Genomic DNA, 24,676 nt, shown 5'->3' on the forward strand with positions numbered 1-24,676 from the left:
GATACCTCTTTTTCTAAAACTAGTTGACTTTAGTATTTACCACTTGAACCTAATTATTCATTCAAATAATATAAATTATCAAATAAAAATTTATTATAATACTATATTTGGCTCGTAATTATTAAATAATAATATTTACGAACCCACTCGTCAAATTTGTGGCCCCGAACTTTATCCTCAATATTTCTGACCTAAAAACAGTGTTGGTTATTGTGTTCTGAAAGTCTCCTCGACTGTTATGATTCAACGAACTTGTTTTCGCTTCATTCTGACCATTATAACCAGGTTCTACATTTCTATTCGTGTATAGCTTCAAATGATATCATTATAATACAAGACTGATAGATGTTATTATAAATGAATACCAACCATAAATATTTTCCAAATTACCCATGTTTGCGCCATAGCTTTTTGAATTTTAGACACATACGACTCGTCTAGCTTTTAAACTAATAATATGTTCTGACTGGAATAAAAAACTTGAGTCATTTTTATTGATCTGACAATAATAATCCTGATTGATTCTCTCTTTCTCAATGTCAAAGATAATCCAGATACAGAATCCATCAACTTGCCTTCATATCCCATCAAAACTATAATAAACGGTAACAACTCAGACAAGACTTGATGTTCAACTTTGACATACTAGATATCTAGATACAAACTCTAAAATTTCATATTTTAAACTCAGCTATCAACAACTATGTCTTAAGACATTTCATGGTTTGTCACACTTGACTGATTCAAACAGACACTGTAATAAGCCTTTCATAAGATATCTCATATAATCTCCTATTTGTTCAATACATATATTTGATCTATTAACACAATCCATACTGTATCAATGATCTAATTATTTTGAATTTATCCCAGTTTAACTATCAAATTCAAATATTTTCTTTGCATCTCACAAACTTTCTGAAGAATCAACGATTTAACCCTTATCTGTATACTAATCGAACGAACATAATTCAAGGTTACTTGAGTAAAACACTACTGTCGACAATGAATTTCTTCCCAGATGTAGACAAATTTTGAATTGAAGCTTCTACCAAAAGAATTTTTCAACTAGTTAGAACTTTGCTGATACTTATCTGATCAAAGAAATTTAACAGTTTCTTGTAATAAATTCGTCCTCGGTAATACAATTATTGAAAATTTCTTAATGAATCATCTGTCGAGATGTGGCTAAAAGACTTGATTTGTCAGATCCATTAATGTTGTGGTGGTATCAATTAATCTGAAAAGCGTAATCAACACTCGTAGTGTCCGTAACAACTTCTGAATGCTACTTTCGGCACATCTACATCTTTAACTAACAACTGATAGTAACTAGATCGAAAATTTATCTTCAAGAACACTGTAACTTTTTTCAGCTGATCGTACAAATCTTCAATACTGAACAACTAATTAAATTGATCTTTCTTTTTACCATACGTATTCAACTGTTGATAATCTCTACACAATCTAATTATCCCATTTTCTCTTTTCTTCTTCATTTTTTTTTACGAACAGAACAAATGCATCTTAAGGTGATACACTCATTCGAATTAAACCTCCATCAATAGATTCTTACAACTGAACTTTTAATTCTTTTAATCCATTTGAAATCGTTTTGTACAAAACGATAATAATCGAATTAGTCTTGGACAATAATTCAATAGCATGTCCGACTTCTCATTCTGGTAGTAAACTTAGCAATTTCTTCGGATAAACATCTGTAAACTCATAATCTGTCAGTACATGATCAACTATCATTTTTTATACTCTAGAATCCAGGACATATGCATAAAAATACATCACAACCAGTAATAAAATCAGGGTTGAGGCCTCCTCCTGTGCAGGAATCCCTTAAGTTTTGGCAGGTGCTTAAGCTTTAGATTGAACGAGGGTATCTTTAATGTCACTTCTTCTAACTCCAATGATGCCACTATTTCTTGGTTGTTCGTCTCTAATAAGAATAGCAACAGGCTTTACATTCTGATCTCTATTTAATTCAGTTCGACTTGTACAATCTTTCTTGTAGAGATCGGAAGATCCACAAGTAAAGAAGGATCTGCCTTTCTATATTCATATCTCAAAATGATTCCATCCACAAAGACTATATTCAAGTTTATTTACATTTCTTACGCTACTTGCACTGGCTACTAAAGTCATTGGTGGTCTCACAAAACTTTATTTCATTTTATCTCTGTTAAAAAACCCTGATGGCACTAAAAACGGCTACTCGGTTCTTTCATTTTTCTTTGACGGAAGTAGAAAACATTCTAGATACATTTCGTTTATTGAAGTCTTAAACCCTTGATTCGCTCTATTTCTAGTGATAACAAGTTTCTTCAATTTTCAATTTTTTTTTCTAAACTTGATTAACTAAAATTACTAACTCACGAAATTCCATTGCACACACAAACATTTTAAACTCATTAATCATTCCGTCTTCACAACAAATACAGAATTCCTTTCCAATTAGCATCATCATATAGCATATTTACTGAGCCTAACAAACTCTCACTCGTATTCCGCAATTGATCTGATTCCTTACTTCAGCACAAGAAATTCCTTTTTATTTTTGTCTAAATATCGTTTGCTAACATCACTCTTTCAAAAATTAAATTAGAAGAAATCCCAGTTAATCCGTTGTTTCGATACCAAAGCAATATCTTCATAAATATTCAGGAATTCATAACATTTCATCTAAAGCTCTCTACGTTTGCTAACCAATACTCGGCTCTGGATGAATCATTACTCACTTTACCTCTAAACTCTATAGCTCCACACTTTCGAACTTTATCAATAGAAACCCTATGAATATTTTGTCGCAGGACTTTGACCACAAGGGAGTGAAGGTCGTAGAGTCACAAAAATTTATTTTTATATACACAATAAATATATTATTGATTATTAATAAAAATACTGTGAACCTTTTCTCTAGACTTCTTAAATTTCAGCACATTTTAGGCATCCCCATGATTGGAGACTTGAACATTGCTGACAACTTCATCGCAATTAGCTCGGTTGGAAGACATATTTTATTTATGTGAAAAATAAAATTCACTTGAGTCAAGAGACATCACACTATCATAGGTTATAAAATGACATGTATTTCTAGTCTCCATACATGCTAGTTCAGTTTAAGAATCGACTAAACCATAGCTCTGATACTACTAAATGTAACACCCCTAACCCGTCTTGTCATCGGGTTAGGGTTACAGAGTATTACTGTACAAAATAAAATATTTAACATCGAAAAAGAATCAACATGCAATTTATATATTAACATTTGATAAAATAATTAAATTATATCATAATTACTTTTTCAGCCTAAAATCGAACCTAAGAGTCATTAAAAAATAGTTTGAAAATAATCAAGGACTTATTTGAAACAAATCAGAAATTTCAGGCCAAACTTGAGAATTTTCAAAATAGGGGTCACATGGTCGTGTGGCCAGGTTGTGTGGACATTTAAACTACGGGACACACGACCGTATCCCAACACGTGTGTCAAACTATGTAACTCACTGATTTGGGTCACGGTCGTGTGCCAAACCTTGTGAAACCTGCACCTAAATTAATGACACACGGCATATGATTACAACAATGCATTTATATTCATCACCAAACAATACTAGTCAAACATTCATCTAATATTCCTACTTGTGATACATATCTCACCCAAAACATGTTACCTAAATAGCGAACCATTGAAGGATGAGATACCGACCTTTTCGTTGATATCCTTTTCGACCTTTTCATTTATATCATTTTTAATCTTCTTCAATGGATCGTTTATAAATCATCAACATGGATCAATCTATTTTTGGCACTTGGTGCCGGACGGATAAACCATAACAAAGTTTAGTGCCTAGCGCTAGTCGAATAAATCGAAGATAAGTGTGCCGTGCACTAGTCGGATAAACCGACAAAGTTTCATGCCCAGCGCTAGTCAGATAAACTGACGATATCAAATGTGTGTCCAGCACTAGTCGGATAAATTGATAATGTTTTGCGCCCGGCGATAGTAGGATAAACTGACGATATCAAATGTGTGTCTAGCACTAGTCAGATAAACCGACAATGATTTTACACCCAGCGCTAGTCGAATAAACCAAAATATACATACGTAATTACTTCATTCCATATTTCTTCAATTCATAATTTAAATCCTTTACATTAATCTTCTATATTAAATTTCTATAACTCACTCCATAACCATTTTCATATATATATTTCCATAGCATTACATTTAAAATACTAATCAATAGCATTACATTTAAAATACTAATCATTTGAATAAATATAATTGACTATCTAATTAACTAATAATCAAACTAATTAAATAAATAATGTTCAAATTTAAGGACTACGAACTTACGAACTCAAAAATGACTTTTAACATGAATCAACTACTATTCTACTACTTTGGATTTTCCGAGATTTGTGTTTGTTCGAGTTGTTTCTTGATTTAGATAAATATTTTTATTCAATTAATCTCATTCCAACATTTAAAATAATTACTTCAATCTTAAAACCCTTATCTTTAAGAATTTACTAAATTACTCCCAATATTTTAGCCTTTTGCAATTTAGTCCTAAATCACGAAATTCATTAATTATCCACATTTAATCAAATACCAGCTAACCCAATTTCATATGATTTATAATCAGCCCATATCCATTATCAATTCCCAATATTTACATGAAGTTTTACTATTTTAATAAATTAATCCTTGAACATTAAAACCACTAAAAATCACTTAACAAAATAAGCATATCTAACAATCAAGCTTCCAACAAAACCAATTAGCATCAAAGACATTCAAAATCATCAATGGTAAATTTCTAAATGTTTGATGGTTTTACAATTTAATCTTCAATTTAGCTAAATATAAAAAAACTATAACAAATACACAAAATTCATGAAAAACAAGTAAAGAAATACTTACATGCAAAGAAAATAGAAAACCAAAGCTCCTCCTTCCTACAATGGTGTTCGGCTAAGGAAATAAAAGAACGAAGATGATGGATGCTTTTGGTTTTTTTATTTTAATACTTTAACTTTTGTTTAATTAATAAACATATATTAAATTATTAGTTTTCTTTTCTTTTCAATTCCTACATCCACTAACTAGCCATAATTCATTGTTATGGTCTAATTGCATCAAAACTCTTGTAACTTTAATAATTTATCAATTAACACCTTTTAACTAATAAAACTCACTTTTGCTATCGTTACGATTTATTCTTTTTAATTAATTAACTATTTAAATGATAAAATTTCTAACGAAACTATAATATGACCTTAATAACACTCGTAAATATTTAATAAAATATTTACAGGCTCGGATTTAAAGAAATGAGGTCCCGATACCTCATTTTCTTAAACCACTTAATTTTAGGATTTACCACTTAAACCTAATTATTCGTTCAAATAATATATAATATCAAATGAAAATTTATTATAATACTATATTTGGCTCGTAATTATTAAATAATAATATTTACGAAACTCATCGGATTTGTGGCCTCGAAGCGACTTGGGAGTCGGAAGAAACGATGAGATCTCAATATCCTCACCTCTTTTCAGATAAATTTTAGGGACGAAATTTATTAAGGGGTAGAGAATTGTAACAACCCAAAAGTCAGTTGTGTCGAGAAGTGTATTTTTGGAGTCTCATTTTCGTAAACTGGGCTCGTAAATATTTTTATTAAATATTCATAGAGTTATGTTAGAAGTAAATTAAATTTCAGTTAGGTAATTTCATTGAATTAGATTTTTTTTTTTAAGTATAGGAATTTAATTGAATAAGTGTTAAAATTTTAATTTTTAATTAAATCATAAGTGAACATCTAACAAGGGGCTTATTAGGTAAATAAACCATTAATCTAGTTATTGGACGTATCATGATAGCTTGGATTAAAATATGTTATAAGTTTTATTATTATAATAAAACATAAGTTAAATTATTAATATTAGATAATAATGAAATGAAAGGATAAAAATTAGAAAACAAATAGTTTAGTGGAAAGAGAAATAAATAAAGGGAAGCTTTTTGTTCTTCTTTGCATGCCGACAATTGAGAAGGAAGGTTAGCACCATTCGGCCGTTGTTGTTTATGTTTTAAAGTTCAAATTGGTTGGTATGTGTTGATTCTTTTTAATTAAATTTTATATTTTTTGGTTTGTCGTTGAAAGCACAAAAATAACCTATCCCTAAGAAATAACAAAAAGAATAGTAAAAGGGAGGGTCAAATCCTCTGGGACCGAATCACTACAACTTCTTGTTCCTTGAAATCTTGGGCACAGTCGTGCTCAAGAAAAACGTCTTACCTGGGAAAAAATTAAAAATAGAATTAAAAATATGGACGAGTTGAAATTGAATAAATTGAAATTATAATTGTAAAAAGAAACAAAGTTAAAGGAAGGAGATTTTCGATTTGAGGGATTTCAGCCTCCGATTATTTCGATCCTCCTTAGATTCAATCATAGGCTTTTAGGTGATCCTTCTCATGATCGAATAAGCAAGTTATAGTGAAAGAGGACGCCTATGACCACTAGCTCCACTTAGGTTTTAGACTTACGATTTAGAGGAACTTGACTCTACCAACCGTCACTTTTGTGGGACCGTCTTACACTAGATCATCATTTCTCAATGGCGACTGACACGCCATTTCGTCTTTTGGGATCGACAACCACTGATGAAGTAAGTTAGCGAACCGACTGTGCAACCTTCCCAACACATACAAAGCAGTCGCCTTTGCACAAGATGAAAAGATTACTTTTGGAAGGACATGAACGGAAGCGTCAATCCCGTAATATGGAGAAATGATGAATACTCGTTGAGAAGGGTTAATTGCGGATTCTAAGCCTCATAAACTTTGTTGGAGGAGTCTTGATAACCTTTGGCTAGATGAATTTAGTGGCTCATGCTTTTTGGGAAAAAGACACAAGTTTAATGGAATGTAATTTTATTGGAAAGTAAAAAGGAACAAAAACGCTAAGAGCCTTAGGGGGGAGGAGTGTTTTTACAGAAGTGATGAGTGAATATTCATGTCACTCCATCCCTATTTATAATACATAAAAAACTTAGTTTATTCATATTTAAATTCTAGATGATAATGTTTGAAAGATATAATTTGAAATTAAATATAAACAATATCATAATAATTCTAATAATAATCCTAAAAATAAAATTCAAATTTAAATAAAGTTTTGTATTCATAAATCTCTTCTTTGAATTTTTGACCCAAGTCTTCCACACTTTATATTTTCGGCACCATTTCTTCCCTATTTCGCATGCTGACCTATTTTGTCTTTAAATTCATGCTTTTTGTCCCTAAATTTCCTTTTGCCTTCCATTTAGTCCCTACAAGATAAAGAACCATAAACAGCCCAAATTAGTAGGATCATACTCAAAATATGTATGTAATTAACACATAAAAGTATGTCATTTTAGAGTATTATCATATTCCCCCTACTTAGCACATGCTTGCCCTCAAGTATGGTTCCTATCCCACTATGTAATTTAGATTTTATCATGAAAGAAGTAGCAATCCAAAGTTTTATAAAAATTAGGCATAATGCATATGAAAAATAAAGAGAACATTTAGCTTGATTTAAGTAAAACCAAAAAGTATTCCAACTTAAACACACAAAAGTTAAATCGACTTGGATTATTTCATGAAAATTAGGTAATTTACTAAACTTACCAAGACACCTTATTTGTTCCACCCTTAGTCTCTAAATGAAAATTTTTTTTTTCTTAAGAATGTATTGGCCCTTTTGACGCGAAGAGGGATGACAACCCAACCACCCCACCCCAATTACTCAGACCAACACACTCCTATTTTATTATTATTATTTGGTTAAAAATGTTTGGCCCTTTTGACGAAAATTGAATAAGTGTTAAAAGTTGAATTTTTAATTAAATCACAAGTGAACATCTAACAAGGGGCTTATTAGGCAAATAAACTATTGATCTAGTTAGTGGACTGTATCATGATAGCTTGGATTAAAAATATGTTATAAATTTTATTATAATAAAACATAAGTTAAATTATTAATATTATATAATAATGAAATGAAAGGATAAAAATTAGAAAACAAATAGCTTAGTGGAAAGAGAAAAATAAATAAAGGGAAGCTTTATGTTCTTCTTTGCATGCCGAAAATTGAGAAAGAAGGTTAGCACCATTCGGCCATTGTTGTTTATGCTTTGACGCTCAAATCGGTTGGTATGTGTTGGTTTTTTTTAATGAAATGTTATAATTTTGGAACCTTAAAGATAATGTAGCCTACTCATATTGAAAATTTGAGAATTAATGATATTTGTGGAAATTGTCATTGTTGAGAAATTCAAATCCTTGGTGTTAATTTATTGGGTTTTAAATTTGGGAGTCATTTATTGAATGATTCTTGATTTTTAAAGTTAAGGACTTATTTATAAAGCGATAAACTGATAAACTCAAGGATTAATTTGTGAGTTAATGAAAATATGAATTGTGTTTAACCTTTGGAAAAAATTTGAAATGGTTAGTACGATATTTTGTTGATTGTCCTTGAATTTCATGATTTTTAATTGAGGAATTAATTTATATTAAAAGTTTATGTTGAGAGCAAATTTAGAAAATGTAATTAAAAGTTTAATGCTTTATGTATAAATATTTTAGGTGGTTGAATTAAGTAAATTATTTAAGTTATTGATTTTAGATCAAGAAGCAAGAGGATCTGTTGATAACGGTGGAAAGGAGAAGGTTGTCGAGTAATCATCTTCGATTTTAGTAGCTATCATAATATGGTAAGTTCATAGTCTTTGACTCAAATTGTTTGTTTAATTTAATTATTTGGTTGATTTTAATATCAAATTATATCTTTTAATATAATCGGTTACATTTATCAAATTCATATCATAGAATAATATATGAATCATTATGAGATAGATAAAAAAAAATGTTACCATGGTTGTTGTGATTGATTAAATTATGAAATGTGATAATGATGACTTAATTCTTGGCGAGCAAATATTTGTCGATTAATCCGACTAGTGTTGGGCACACATTTAACATCGTCGGTTCATCCGACTAGCGCAGGGCGCAAATATTTGTCATTTAATCTAAGTAGTGTTGGGCACACATTTAACATCGTCGGTTCATCCGACTAGTGCTGGGCACAAATAGTTGACGGTTAATTCGACTAGTGTTGGGCACACATTTAACATCGTCGGTTCATCTGACTAGCGCTGGACGCAAATCTTTGTCGATTAATTCGACAAGTGTTGGGCACACTTTTACTATCGTCGGTTTATCCAACTAGCACTGAGTGCAAAATTTATTACGATTTATTTGTCAGGTACTAGGTGTCAATAACAGGTTGGTTAAAATTAATATAGTTTAACTTATTTCTGGAAGATGGTTGGTAAATGAGAGATTTCATGAATTTTGTATGAAATGTTCATGAGTAAATTATGGTATATTATGCGGTAATAACCATTACAAATTAGATATTTGAATTGATGGATTATTAAACTTATATGTAGTTCTTGTATTAAGGAAATTATTTAGTAATTGATCATTCTTTGTGTGTGCAGGTTAGGTACTTATATTTTGACTATTGACTCAGCATCCAACAACAAATCCTAAACTCAACGTTAGTGATATATTTCTTTTTGTTGTGTCTTGGCATGTACCTAGGGTGATAAATTTTTGGGAAATGGTTTTTTGGTATATAGTTGAATTTAGTATAGGTTATTTGTTTTGGGTGTTGCCATATAAGCTTTGAATTATATTTTGCCTTAAAAGTAAATGCTTGTATATATATAGATGCGGTTAATATAAGTATGTTTTTATTAAATTGACTCTTTTGAATGCATATGTTATATGTTAAGTGATATTGAATGAGATAAATTGGATTGGTGGTTAATGATCTTTAGGTGTATGTTTGTGTATTTTTGGGTGAAAGATGTTGCATATGGTTGATGTTTTAGATCCTATAGAATTGGCTCTTTAGATGTAAATGAATTTGGTCATTTTGGTTGGTTTTTTATATGGTAGGATAGAGTAATTAAATTTGATGATAACTTAATTGTGATGTAAGATGAATGTATGATTTGATCAAGGTTAAATGCTTTTGTATATGTTGATTAGAATGTGGTACCAATGAGGTCACATTGGTTAGGCACCTAGGTTGTATGAAATTGGCATGTTTTGAGTTGTTTTGAAGAGTATTTGATGATGTTTAGAGTATGGTTTTAGGCTTGAATTGTTAACCAAGTTATGCGTGATTATTTCCTTATTTTTTAAGTAAATTTTGGTACACATGGCCTGGGACACAGGCTGCCACATGGCCGTGTGTCTCATATTTTCAAAATTTTCAACTTTTTTCCTAAATTTTCCGTTTTGTTTTGAATTAACCCCAAAATGTTTCCAATACATTTTTTAGGGCCCCGTAAACTCAGTTTAAGGCCCATAAACGTATTTTTATTGTGAATGGATTGTGATTTGATAAATTGTAATTATAATTCAATATTTATTTGTAAGTGGCGTTTAATGTTAGAAATGTTATCGTAATACTCCATGACCCTAATCTGGCGACAAAGATTGGTTAGGGATATTACATTTAGTGGTATCAAAGCTATAGGTTTAATCGATTCTCGAACTAAATCGAGCTTAAAATTGAGTCTAGAAGTACATGCCAAAGTTGAATTGAATTTGAGTCGGGATTGGATGTTGATTAATATTATCCCTATCTTATAGTTAAAAGATGTCAGAAGATGCTAATAATGTAGTGGACCAAGGAATTCATATTGGTGATGATTCTATTGAGGAATTTGATGAAACTGAGTTAGTAACACCGAGTATTCAGTTTGATGGTGATCAACAACCAGGTGCTAAAATAGGCACTAATGAAGGACAAAATGATACTAATATATTACGAGTCATTGCGAAAGCTTTTCAAAGGGTAGTGGGAGTCACTTCTCCGGTAATACCCGCACATATGATTAAACGAGCTCCTATAAAGAATTGAGGAGATACGATGCTATAGAATTTGCGGGATTAAAAGGTGTTGATTCATCAATGGTTGAAATGTAGCTGGAATTAACTACTCGAGTTCTTTAACAACTTGAATGTACTTCCGGAGGAGAAGCTTACACATGGTGGCAAATCATCACGCGACATGTTCCTACAGAGGCTATAGATTGCAAATTCTTTCAAGCGAAATTTCAAAAGAAATATGTCAGGGAACTATATCTCGAGGATCAAAAATAGGAATTTTTTTTGTTGAAGCAAGAAGATTCATCTATGGTAGATTATGAATGATAATATGTCTATCTTAGCAAGTATGCTATGGAACTTATCCCTACCGAATAAGCAAGTTGTAAGTCTTTCTTGCGGGAAATGCGAGATGAAATTTGAACTCAGCTAGTAGCATTAAAAAGTAAGGGATTCGATGATCTGTCTGAATGGGCAAAATGCTAAAACAACCCTTGGGATTATGTAAGAAATTTGAACCTTCTCGTGTTACGAGAAAGCATTTTAGGACTCCTAGTTCATATTTAGTACCAAAGAAAAGCAAAGGGTCTTGAGATTTTGGAACGACAGTTGCAAGATCGGCGACATTGAATAGAATACGATACTTGCAACCTACAATTTCTTAAATGCCGATCTGCGAACATTGTGGTAAGAAGCACTGGGGAAAATGTTAGAAATTGACAAAGGGTTATTACCGTTATGGATCGTTGGAGCATTTCACTCGTGAGTGTCTGAAGAATGAAAATAATACACCTGATGACACACAGAGAACCACCTCTATAGTTAAGGGTCAAGGGATGAGTAGAGATGGATTAGTTACGAGAGGTGGACCGAAAAAATAAAGGAAAGCAATCACTCATCAGCTTGAGGCCAGAGCGCTAGCTCGTTCTTATGTTGTGCAGACACGTGATAAGGAGATGCTACCAATGTTGTAGCAGGAATTTTTTTTGTTCTTCTCTACACCTGTTTATAGTTTGATTGATCTTGGTTATTCCCATTCGTATGTTAATACCGACCTAGTGAAATCTGGGAGTATGAAATCTGAGTTGTCAAAAGTAGCCATGTTTGTATCATGTCCGTTGGGCGAAACATTGTTAGTTAATCAGGTCTGTAAACGATGTCCACTGAAAATTCAAAATTTGACATTTTCAGTAGACTTATTAATCATGCCTTTTGGTGATTTTGACACAATACTGGGTATGAACTGGCTAACTGAACACAGAGTAGTTCTCGACTATTGGAAGAAAAAATTTTAGTCCAAGATTCAAATAGTAAGATTATTAAAGTTAATGACGTTAAAACGAGTGGTTTAACTCAAATTATTTTTTTGATCCAAGTTGATAAATTATTGCAATTAGGTTGTGAAGTTTTCCAGCTTATGTTATAAATTCAATGACTAGGATAGCAAAACATTAATATTCAAACTGTTTGTGAATTTTCTGATGTGTTTCTTAAGGAATTCTCGGGATTACCACCTAATCGGGAGGTTGAATTCACAATTTAAGTATTCTCTGGTATAACTCCGGTGTCAACACCCCCTTATCGTATGGCACCGGTTGAACTAAAGGAATTGAAAATTCAACTACAAGATTTACTGGACCGCAGCTTTATACGTCCTAGTATATCGCCCTGGGGAGCTCCAGTTTTGTTCATTAAAAACAAAGATGGTTCAATTCGAGTTTGTATTAACTATCGTCAATTGAATAAGTTGATAATTAAGAATTGGTACCCTCTTCCTCGTATCGATGATTTGTTTGATCAGCTAAAGAGAGCTTTAGTCTTTTCTAAGATTGATTTAAGATCAGGTTATTATCAGTTGAAAGTGAAAGATAGTGACGTACCGAAAACTGCCGTCGTTATGACCACTACAAATTTTTAATGATGCCCTTAGGATTGACGAATGCTCCTATGGCATTTATGGATCTCATGAACCGCATCTTTTAGCCCCACCTGGATCAGTTCTTGGTAGTTTTTATTGATAATATTTTGATCTATTCAAAATCAGAAGCTGAACAGAACAACATTTACGTATTGTTTTACAAGTGTTGTGAGAAAAAAAACTCTACAAGAAACTTAGTAAATGTGAATTTTGGCTATCAGAAGTAGTACTTCTGGGTCATGTCATTTCTGCAGACGAGATCCGTATTGATCCAAAAAAGATTGAAGCCATAATTCAGTGGAAAGCATTGAGGAATGTGTCAGAAGCCCATAGTTTTCTTGGTTTAGCTGGTTATTACCAAAGATTTGTTAATGGATTTTCTAAGATAGCCTTACCGATGACAAAGTTGTTGCAAAAGAACGTACAGTTTGTTCGGAACGAGCAGTGCCAAGAAAGTTTTGGGAAACTGAAACAAATGTTGATTGAAGCACCAGTTTTAACTTTACCGAAATCAGGAAAAAGACTTGGTGGTTTACAGTGATGCCTCATTGAGTTTTTTGGGTTACGTCTTGATGTAAGAAGCGAAGGTTATTGCATATGTGTCTCGGTAGTTAAAAACGCACGAATGCAATTATTTGATACATGATTTAATGTTTGCTGCTATAGTTTTTGCTCTAAAGATTTGGAGGTATTACCTGTACGGTGAAAACTGTCATATATTCACTGATAAAAAAGTTTTAAATATCTCTTAACTCAAAAAGAGTTGAATTTAAGATAACTTCGTTGGGTTGAGCTATTGAAAGATTATGATTGTGTTATAGATTACCACCCTGGTAAAGCTAATGTCATTACGGATACGTTGAGAAAAAAGCTGTAGTTGAACTGCGAGCGATGTTTGCTCAACTCAATATTAATAGTGACGGTAGTTTACTTGCTGAGTTGAAAGTCAAACCAGTGTTATTTGATCAGATTAGAGAAGCACAGTTAGTGGATAACAAGTTGGCTGAAAAGAGAAAAATGGCTCAAGACGGCTCAATTGGAAATTTTAGCATTGATGATTGTGATTGTCTGCGATTTCGTAATCGAATTTGTATTCCAAATGTTGCTGAGTTAAAAGAATTGATACTTGGTGAATCTCATGAGAGCCATTTTGCTTTACACCCTAGTGAAACGAAGATGTATCGCGACCTTCAAGAGTTATACTAGTGGCTTGACATGAAAAGGGAAATTGTTGAATTTGTAGCTAGATGTCTAACCTGTCAACGGGTTAAGGTGGAACATCAAGTCCCCACAAGATTACTTCAATCTATTTCTATTACTGAATGGAAATGGGAGCGCATAACAATATATTTCATGACAAGATTACCATTGTCCCGGGGAAAGAAAATTGTTGTTTGGGAGATAGTTGATTGACTTACGAAATTGGCCCATTTTATTACAGTCAGAACCAATTGGTCACTTCTGAAACTTGCTCAGATTTACATTTAGGAGATTGTTAGATTGCATGGCATACCTATGTCAATTATCGTTGATCGGGATCCCTGATTCACTTCGAGATTTTGGAAACGGTTGCATGAATCACTCAGTACAAGACTCAATTTTAGCACGACTTTTTATCCGCAAACGGATGGGCAATCTGAGCGTGTTATTCAGATTTTAGAAGAAATGCTTCGAGCCTGTGTAATTGATTTTGATTCAGATTGGGAACATTATTTACCGTTGGCTGAGTTTTTGTATAATAATAGGTTCTAATCGAGTATTCAAATGGCTCTGTATGAAGCCTTATATGGTCGCAGATGTCAAACCCTTGTCTGCTTATCAGAATTAAGTGAGAAGAAAGTAGTTGGACTGGAATTAATCCAAGAAATGGAAAATATGGTTAAAGTGATTCGAGATAGATTGAAAGCAACTTCCAATAGACAAAAATCTTATACAGATTTGAAGCGACGAGACATTGATTTTGCTATAGGTGATAAAGTATTTTTAAAGATTTCACTGTGGAAGAAATTTTTGTGATTTGGTCGAAAAGGGAAATTGAGTCATCGTTTTATAGGACTGTATGAACTTATTGAAAGAATTGGACCTATTGCTTATAGGTTGGTATTGCTTTTAGAATTGCAGAAAATGCACGATGTTTTCTACGTGTCCATGCTTTGGAGATATCATTCGAATCCGTCTCACAGTATTTCAATAGAAGATATAGAAATTCAGCCTGATTTATTTTACAAAGAAAAACTGGTTGAAATTTTAGCTCGTGAGGTGAAGGAGTTGCATAACAAACATATTCCTCTTGTGAAAGTTTATTGGTGTAGTCAGAGCATCGAAGAAGCAACTTGGGAGTCAGAAGAAACGATGAGATATCAATATCCTCACCTATTTTCAGGTAAATTTCGGGGACGAAATTTATTAAGGGGGAGAGAATTGTAACAACCCGAAAGTCATTTGTGTCGGGAAGCATATTTTCGGAGTCTCATTTCCATAAACCGAGCTTGTAAATATTTTTATTAAATATTCACGGAGTTATGTTAGAAGTAAATTAAATTTTGGTTAGGTAATTTTATTGAATTAGAGTTTTTCTTAGGTAAAGGGATTTAATTGAATAAGTGTTAAAAGTTGAATTTTTAATTAAATCATAAGTGAACATCTAACAAGGGGCTTATTAGGTAAATAAACCGTTGATCTAGTTAGTGGATAGCTTGGATTAAAATATGTTATATGTTTTATTATTATAATAAAACATAAGTTAAATTATTAATATTAGATAATAATGAAATGAAAGGATAAAAATTAGAAAACAAATAGCTTAGTGGAAAGAGAAAAATAAATAAAGGGAAGCTTTATGTTTTTCTTTCCATGCCGAAAATTAAGAAGGAAGATTAGCACCATTCAGCCATTGTTGTTTATGTTTTAAAGCTCAAATTGGTTTGTAACCTCCCAAACCTAGCCTAGACGTTATTGTCGAATCGGGAAGGCCACATTAAACACCTAGGCTAGGTTAAAAAACCAAATAATAATAATATAACCTAAAATATAATTAAGTTAAAATAATATGATAGTTAAAAACCTAAAATATCACTAATTTAATCTCGAACAGTCCCAAACCATAGTTTTAAGAAACTTTACAATCCAAAACCAAATAATAATAATAATAATATAACCTAAAATATAATTAAGTTAAAATAATATGACGAAGTAAAGTCCAAAGTATGTCGTATATCCACATGCCAATTTTGATCCTAAGTTCGATCATTACCTGAGAAGTTGAGATAATGGGGGAGCTTACCAAGCTCAGTGTGAGTCTAAACGATTATTAAGCATTCATACATGCAATTTCATAGAGGTACCAATAGCACAATCAACCATTGATAGTAATAATTTTCAAATGCACATGATCGTGAAAAATGCACATGTGAGATCCTACCCATACCATCCGCTACACACCACGAGTTCCCTAGAACCTGTCTGCCAAACTCCAACGTATGTGAGCAATGCTCGATGCGGTAAAACCACCAATAATCAATAATGCAGTGAAACTGCCAACTTAATAATGCGATATAATTGCCAATGCCCTCGGTACCTCAAATGCAGTGCACTGACTAAAAATAGATGTGAACTTATTATGTCACTGGTACTCCACGGAACTCCTCCGTCAACCACAAAATCCCATCCCAATGCACATGCAATATGTCATACAAATTCATACACAATCACATTTCAATACTTTTCACATTTATTCGACATGCTCAACATGTCCTCAATAACCACATACTGTTGAAATATGTATATGTTTTAAATTTATTTAGGTAGATAAATCTTATTTAGGTAGATAAGTTTTATTTATATTCTAGAAATATTTTATTTTATCTTTTAGTAGTCTATTAGAATAAGGGAATTATTTTCCCAATTAGGATTACGACCTTTTTCTCTATTTAAATTCAGTTCTTTAGCTAATAAAAAATATAACAGTTTTATTAAAAGCTCTCTTGAAAACTTTCATGGTATCTGAGCAAGGTTAAATTCTAGCAACATCATGGTTAAGACAGTAATAGCCCGATTTTGGGTCTAGTCAGAATAGTAGTTTTGGGACCACAAATCTGACGAGAAAAATTATTTTAATATTATTTTTTGTATTTATAGCATGTGATTATATATGTGTGAAAGTTACGTAAAGAAATTTTACTGTTCGAATGCTTAATTCGGTAAAAAGGACTAAATCATGTAAAGAGTAAAAGTTGTGTTCTATAAGCTAAAAGTGTCTAATAGCTATACAACATTAAAGTTTAAGTCCTTATATGGTAATTAGACCATAAATGGTGATAGTGGAATGTGTTGGCTTGGCATTTTTTAAATTAGTAATATTTTATAAGGTTATAAAGGTAAACTAATTAATAATGATAAAATAACATGAGAATTATATGTCCATCTTCTTAACAAAAACACTTCAACCGATTCTAACATAGAGAAACCATAGCTGGGGTTCAGCCATGCTTATTTTGCTTGATTGGTAAGATATTTTGTCCCGTTTTTAATTATTTCTATGTTTTTGAAATTGTTGTTTCGTGTTCTAGCTAGCCCATGCCCTAATTTTTGAATTGGTTGATGAATTTGTGAGTTTCCATTGATGATAGCTTGATGTTTTTGAATGTTGATGATGGAAAATGAATAATTGTTGATAGATTAATATGTTTTGTAAAGTGATTTTTGACAAAAATGTCAAATAGGGATTAAATTGTGAAATATGCGAATTGAGTGGTTGAAATGTGAAGTAATGAAAGTTTTGGGCTACTGGGGGCACTATAGTAATTCGGCTTAGCTTGGGTTATATTGAATTGTGTGAATTTTGTGAATTTTTGAAATAAAGACTAAATTGAATAAATGTGAAACTTTAGGGGCTAAAGTGCAAAAATGTCCAAATAGGTATTTTTGGATGAAATTGAATGAATAGGTGATTAAATGAGTTAAATTTGAATTCATATAGATCAAGAAAGAAAGAAATCGGATTTAGATCAGGAGAAATTAAAAGTTGACGAGTAGTTGATCTGATCCGTTTATTTCCGTACGAGGTAAGTTCATAAGTAAATAAATATTTTTGAATTTAAAAGTATATATTTTATACATTGCCGAATTTGATTTGTATATAGATATACATTGCCGAATTTGATTTATATATGGTTATACATTGTCAAATTTGATTTGTATATGGATATACATTGCCGAATTGATTTGTATGTAGATATACATTGCCGAATTTGATTCGTATATGGATATATATTTCTGAATTGATTTGGGCATTGGATGACTGATTTCGTGCATGAATTGATTTAATTTCGAAGTCGAAAGCTCCGAATGAACCTTAGTAAATGTATTGGATATTGATGTCATGATATTAGGACTTCCGAGGTGTGATTTCATGTAAGACCATAGTTGAGCTATTGGCATCAATTTGACATTTCGTGTAAGACCATAGCTGGGCTATTGTCATCGATACGAGATTTCCATGTAAGACCATGTCTGGGACATGGCATTGGTACGATACATTATGTACGAGTTTTCCCAAGTACCCTTAGTGTTCCAAGGGGTTCAACGGGTAATCCAAAGATCATGTCAAAGAAAAGACAAGGTATGATCATGTTGAAAGGATACAGGTATGTACGAAAAATTCATGAGTAATGAACTCGATGCATATTGGACATTTTGGAAAGAATGTAAATGAGTAAGTCATACTTATGAGAATGATCTTGTGACGACCTTGTGATTATAAGTCTATACTTATGAGGTATAAATATGTGGTAAATTTGATTGATGAATGTGTGAGGCTTTTAGGCCAAATTAAATTGAGACATGATATGTTTAAGTCTTTGTTGTTGGTGTATAGGTGAGATTGGCCAATAAATGACATGTGAATATATGATAATGATTAGCTATTGGAGTGGCTAGTTATGGATATGCTTTGGTGTTATGTGTGTCGAAATAAATGTTAATACAAAGAAATCATGAAAGAGTAAAATTTGCAATAAAACAGTTTTGGACAACAGCAGTTGTATAACTTTGAAAAATAACCAAAAATTGTGGAAATCGCATTAGAGGTTGAATAAGACATGAAATTAGAGGTTATTGATCTAGTTTCACATAGAATAAACGGTGTAATCAAAAGAATCTCATATTATGAGATATTTGAATTTTTGTAAGATAAGGTCAGAATGATTTCGGAATCCCTTGTTCTGACTTTGGAAAATCATTAAAAATTGTATAAAAATAATTATGGGTTAGAATTTATATGATTAAAATTATTAATGAGTCTATTTTCAATAGAAACAAATGGGAACATCATCCAAATTTCGTACTAAGATATAATTAATTTTTAGAGAAGAAAGGTCAGAACTGTCAGACAGTAGAACAGGGACGACTTTGAAGAATTAACTGTACTTATTGGCTAAACCAAAAATTCATGGGTAAATATGAGCTTTAGATGATAAAGGATTTAATAGAAGTGCATAATTGAAGTTGAGGTCCTTAAATGGTAATTAGACCATTATATTTTCATGGACAAAAATGGGCATGCATAGATAAAAATAACTAAAGTTTTAATGAAGGGCATTTTCGTCATTTGGTAATAAAAAGAATTAAAAGGGAAAAAGATGGCAAAATGTGCTCATCTTCTTCCATAAGGGCCGAAACTTCAAGGGACTCCATAGCTAGGGTTTTTTCACCTTCTCAAGCTTATAGTAAGTGCATCCAAGCCCTGTTTTTAATTTTTTCTACGTTTTTGGAGTCCACGTAGCTCAGTTTAGCTTATTCTACCATTAATTCATGTTAGGGTTTATATTTGGAAAAATACCTATACATGAAATGTGTTTATTTTGATGTTTTATAGTGGAATATGAAGTTTTAAATTATGTTAAACAACTTTTGCTAGGCGATTTTAAGTGAAAACGAGTAAAACGACATAATCGGTAAAAATACCTAATGTTCATAAGTAAATGTTAGAGTGGGAATTTGATGTTGCCATAGAAGGAAAAGATGTTCAGCATATCATAAAACATAAAAATAAGGGATGAATTTTAATTTCCGAGCTTTGGGGAAAAAGTGTAAATATGCAAAAGTTTAGGGGCAAAATCATAATTTTTCCAAAGTTTGAGTCAAGGACTGTTTTGATGAATGTGAGTATTAAATAAGCTAAATTTACTATTATAGATCAAGAGGAACGAAATCCACAGTTGGACTGGGGAAAGAAAAAGGTTGAGGATTAAGTTGCTATATTTGATCATATTTTGTACCGAGGTATGTTTACGGTAAATAAATGCACTATTTCAATAATTATTATTAATGCTGTTACATTTCATCAATTATGTACTTATTTCAAGAAATTATTTAATGTTGACTCAAGTGTGAGATGATAAAGAATCAGTGTTAAAAAGTCCCGTTGAAACATTAGGAATGTATCAGATACATATGTCATGACATTAGGGGGATGAGACCCCATGTAAGACCATGTCTGGGACATGGCATTGGCATTATTGAGGTTATTAGAGGTCCCAGGTAAGACCATGTCTGGGACATGGCGTTGGTACCGAGATGAGAGGTCCCCCGTAAGACCATGTTTAGGACATGGCATGGGCACTGATATGAGAACTCTCATGTAAGACCATATCTGGGATATGGCATTTCCAGTACAGGAAACATCCCATGTAAGACCATGTCTGGGACATGGCTTTGGCATGTTATTATCAGATAGGAGACCCGAGTATCCTTAGTATTCCAAGTGGTTCAACGGGCTAGTAAATAGACTATGTTACATGAAAGTTCAGGTAAAAGCATAATAAATAGATTTAGGTGAGTTATAAAGGTTAAGAATATCTCAGTTATCAGTCGAGAAAAAAATTTCAGCAAGGGAGGAGTAACTTATAATCATGAGTTATTTAAGTAAGCAAGTAAGTAAACAAGTAAGAGAGTAAGTAAAGAAGAAAGTAAAGATCATGATACTTGATGATAATTTATGAGTATAATTATTTATGATAAATTTTGTTATTTATTTGCTTGTAAACTTACTAAGCTTTATGCTTACCCCCTTCATTTTCTTTCTTTTTATAGTATCACTAAGCCAATTCGGGAATTGTAAGGGTGTCGGAGATCGTTTAACACTATCAACAGACCATCTCGGTATTTTGTGATTCGAAACGTTTTAAGTTATGGCATGTATAGAGACTTAGTCATTTTTTGTGTGCGTCCTTATGATATGGCTAATGAATAACATGTAAATACTCGATAATGATTAGTTATTGAAATGACTATTTAAGAACATGTTTTGGTGTTATGTATGCCTAAATGATAGTTAATACAAAGAAATTATAAAAGAGTAAAAATTTGCAATGGAACAGTTTTTGGAGAGCAACATTGACATGATTTTGAAAAATCACCAAGGATGGTAGAAATGGAATTAGAGAGTGAATGAGATATAGAATTAAAACTTATCAAGTCTATTTTCACATGAAATAAATGGTGTAGGCAAAAGGGATTTTATATTTCGTAATATTTGAATTTTAGTGAGACAGGGTCAGAACGGTTTTTGAAGTCCCCTGTTCTGACTTTAGGAAATCATTAAAAATTGTACAGAAAGAATTATGAGTCATAATTTATATTTCTAGATTCCTTAGTGAGTCTATTTTCAATAGAAATGAGAAAAAGCACCATATGAAGCTCGTACAATGAGATAATTGATTTCTAGTGAATAGAGGTCAGAACCGTTACACAGTGAAACATGGGAGACTTTAATGAATTAACTGTACTATTTGGCTAACCCAAAAATTCTGGAAATTTTATGATAAGAAGATATAAGAGTCTAGTTTTAGGAAACGTTTACGGATCTAAGGTTTGAGTTTTGTAACTCGAGTTATAATTAGATTAGTGACTGTCATGCAAGTGGACAGTTTTATTATGAATAGTGCAATAAATTATTTTATTTTATTTGAGTATTCGGAAAATTTTTAATGTTCTCGGCTTTGACCCGAACCATTTTTGTTCCATGTTTTAGGGTCTCAAGGGTCCTTTTTAGGGGCATATTGATTGAACGTGCGTGAATTAATTTTAAAAGCAATTTTTTATGCTCGAAACTAGTAAGTTAAGTCAGGTAACGCCTCGTGCTCGACTCCGGCAATGGTCTCGGGTAAGGGGTGTTACAGCAGCAACCAATTATAGAGGTTGAATTATTCGATGTTTGGGGTATGGATTTTATGGGACCATTTCCAAGTTCATTTGGAAATCTTTATATATTAGTAGCTGTTGGCTACATCTCGAAGTGGGTTGAAACTATTGCAGTCCCAAAGGATGATGCAAAGACAGTGCTTAATATTTTTTTCACAAGCATATACTCACCCGCTTTAGCACACCAAAGGCATTGATTAATGATCAGGGTACACACTTTCATTACAACCAAGTGGTAGTCGCACTGAAGAGATATGGAGTTAATCATAGAATGACTACTACTTATTATCTACAAACTAATGGACAAGCCGAAATATCAAATCGACAAATTAAAAACATTCTTAAGAAGGTTGTGAACCCTTTGAGGAAAGATTTGTCTTCCAGACTAGATGATGTTTTATGGGCATTGCGGACAGCATACAAAACTCCATAAGGGATGTCGCCGTATCAATTGGTTTTTGGGAAAGCATGTCACTTGCCAGTTGAACTGGAGCACAAAGCAATGTGGGCAATTAAGCAAGTGACCATGGACTATGAAGCTGCTGGAAAGAAAAGGCTATTGGATATCACTAAACTAGAGGAGATTAGGCGAAATGTCTATGAAAACGCTGCAATTTACAAGGAAAAGACCAAACGATGGAATGACAAAATTATTTAGTAGCGAAAATTTATTGCTGGTCAACAAGTTTTATTCTTCAATTCTAGACTGAAACTACACCCGGGTAAATTGCGCACTCGTCGGTCTAGACCGTTGGAAGTTGTCAAAGCATTTCCATATGGTGTAGTCACAATCAGAGATTTACATGATGGATACCAGTTCAAAGTGAGTGGCCAGCGATTGAAACATTATTTTGGGAATATTGATCAAAAACAGGCATAGACCATTAAATTGGTTGAAAATTTTTTATTTTTATGAAATTATTATTATGTAATTTTATTTTATTTTTGTTTCTATTCAAGTTTGTTTTACTTCTTTTTTTTCAAAACAATTAGATACCATTGTCAACGCACTTGGGTTTTATTGTCAACGCAGTTCATATTATTATACTGTCACGTATGACTCACCACGAATGAAGGGCAGATCAAAACTTTCAGATCCCACCGTTTGATTAAAAGTGACTTAGCCATCTGGTTTATCTAAACGGCTGAAATTCCCATTTGACACATTTATTCTCTCCAGCTTTATATCTCTTTACATAAAAAAATCACGCATTTCCATCTTCTTCTTTCACTCACTATAAACCCCCTTCGTTGTGCCGACTATACCACATACATCGTAACCATTTTTATTCACTTTCTCTTCCCCAAGCTCGTACCTTTACAACTTTAAACCATCTCCACATCACAAAACAAACAAAATATGGCAAGAACAAGAGGATCAGTCAAGAAAGCCACCAAGCCTATTAAAGAACACTCATCCTCTGCAACTGTAGTTCGTGAATCGAAATCCTCTATGCCAGCAAAGAAAAAAAAAGTTGATGATCTTTTTAACGAAAGTAGCCAAGGACCGATTTCAAGATAACATTTTGAAGTGATACTTTCGCCCAGAATAGGGCATTCTCCTTTCGTAACAACAAGACTTGGGCAAGCAAGTCAACAAAACCATCTCTAAGCCGAAGTGGAAGACTTTTTGCACTCATCCTGAAAGCTACTCTCCTTCATTGGTATGTGAGTTTTACACTAACCTTTATGACCATGAGTTAGAGTTTATATTTGTTCAAGAAGGTTTAATCCCATGGGATGCTAAAAGAATCAATAAGCTGTACAACACTAAAGTAGATGTAGATGAACACTTTGAGTTTATTGAGGATATCATAGACGACAAAAGGGACCTGCTGGTGAAGGATTTATGTGTCGAAAGAGCATTATGGACGGGTTCACATCAAAAGAATTATACGATGCACCGCTGCTTCCTGACACTGCAAAGCAAAATTTGGTTTCATTTTGTCAACTACGGGCTACTACCTTCTACTCACAGCACCACAGTCAACCTCGATAAAATGTGCCTAATACATTCAATTATCAAGGGTAGAAAGATTAATTTCAGCATAATACTCCACCAAGAAATTAGTGATTGCGCTGCAAGGCAAACTGGAATTTTGGTTTTCCCATCGTGGTGATGCTACTGTACCAGCAAAAAAGGATCGTGCCTCGTGATGATAAAGCGGTCCTAGGGAATAAAGGCCCGATAAATTAAGCCTCTATTTATAGAATGACCCGTGGCAAAGATACACTAACAATGAAGGAAACAGAGACAAGCAAGATAAGAAAGGGCAAAACCAAGGCAGAAAGTAATGGAACAAACCTGACTGCAGAGACATTATTTTTGGGCAAAATGTAGGATATCGAGAAGTTGGTCAATTCCATCAGCAAATCAGGCTTGTCGCTACAATAGAGGATATGGATAGATCACAAAATTTGTTCTGCTCTTATACCAAGGCCAGTAACAACTCTATTCTAGCTGCATTAAGTTAGTTAAGCCCAACCCCACTCCCAAAATTTCCAATGTTCCCACCAATCATTTGATATTATGAACTCTCATCCGAGGAAGATGACTTAAAAGACAGAGACAG

At 32.6% G+C, this 24,676-nt stretch overlaps 1 protein-coding gene across 1 annotated transcript; it reads left to right on the plus strand.

Moving 5' to 3' along the window:
• The first annotated feature begins 10,754 nt into the window (after positions 1 to 10,754).
• Positions 10,755 to 13,443, plus strand: LOC128032584 (uncharacterized mitochondrial protein AtMg00860-like). The gene is made up of 2 exons (XM_052621215.1): positions 10,755 to 10,878; positions 13,157 to 13,443. The coding sequence occupies exons 1-2, from the start codon at positions 10,755 to 10,757 to the stop codon at positions 13,441 to 13,443; spliced, it is 411 nt and encodes a 136-aa protein (XP_052477175.1).
• Positions 13,444 to 24,676: the final 11,233 nt, after the last annotated feature.

The sequence above is a fragment of the Gossypium raimondii genome, chromosome 9 (genome assembly GCF_025698545.1).
Source record: "Gossypium raimondii isolate GPD5lz chromosome 9, ASM2569854v1, whole genome shotgun sequence".
NCBI lineage: Eukaryota > Viridiplantae > Streptophyta > Magnoliopsida > Malvales > Malvaceae > Gossypium > Gossypium raimondii.

Excerpts from the sequence above, each read along its gene's own strand:
- LOC128032584 (XM_052621215.1), top strand. The coding sequence starts at position 10,755 with ATGTCAGAAGATGCTAATAATGTAGTGGACCAAGGAATTCATATTGGT. Across the intron at positions 10,879-13,156 it reads TGATGGTGATCAACAACCAG|ACGAGATCCGTATTGATCCA; the intron begins GTGCTAAAATAG and ends TCATTTCTGCAG.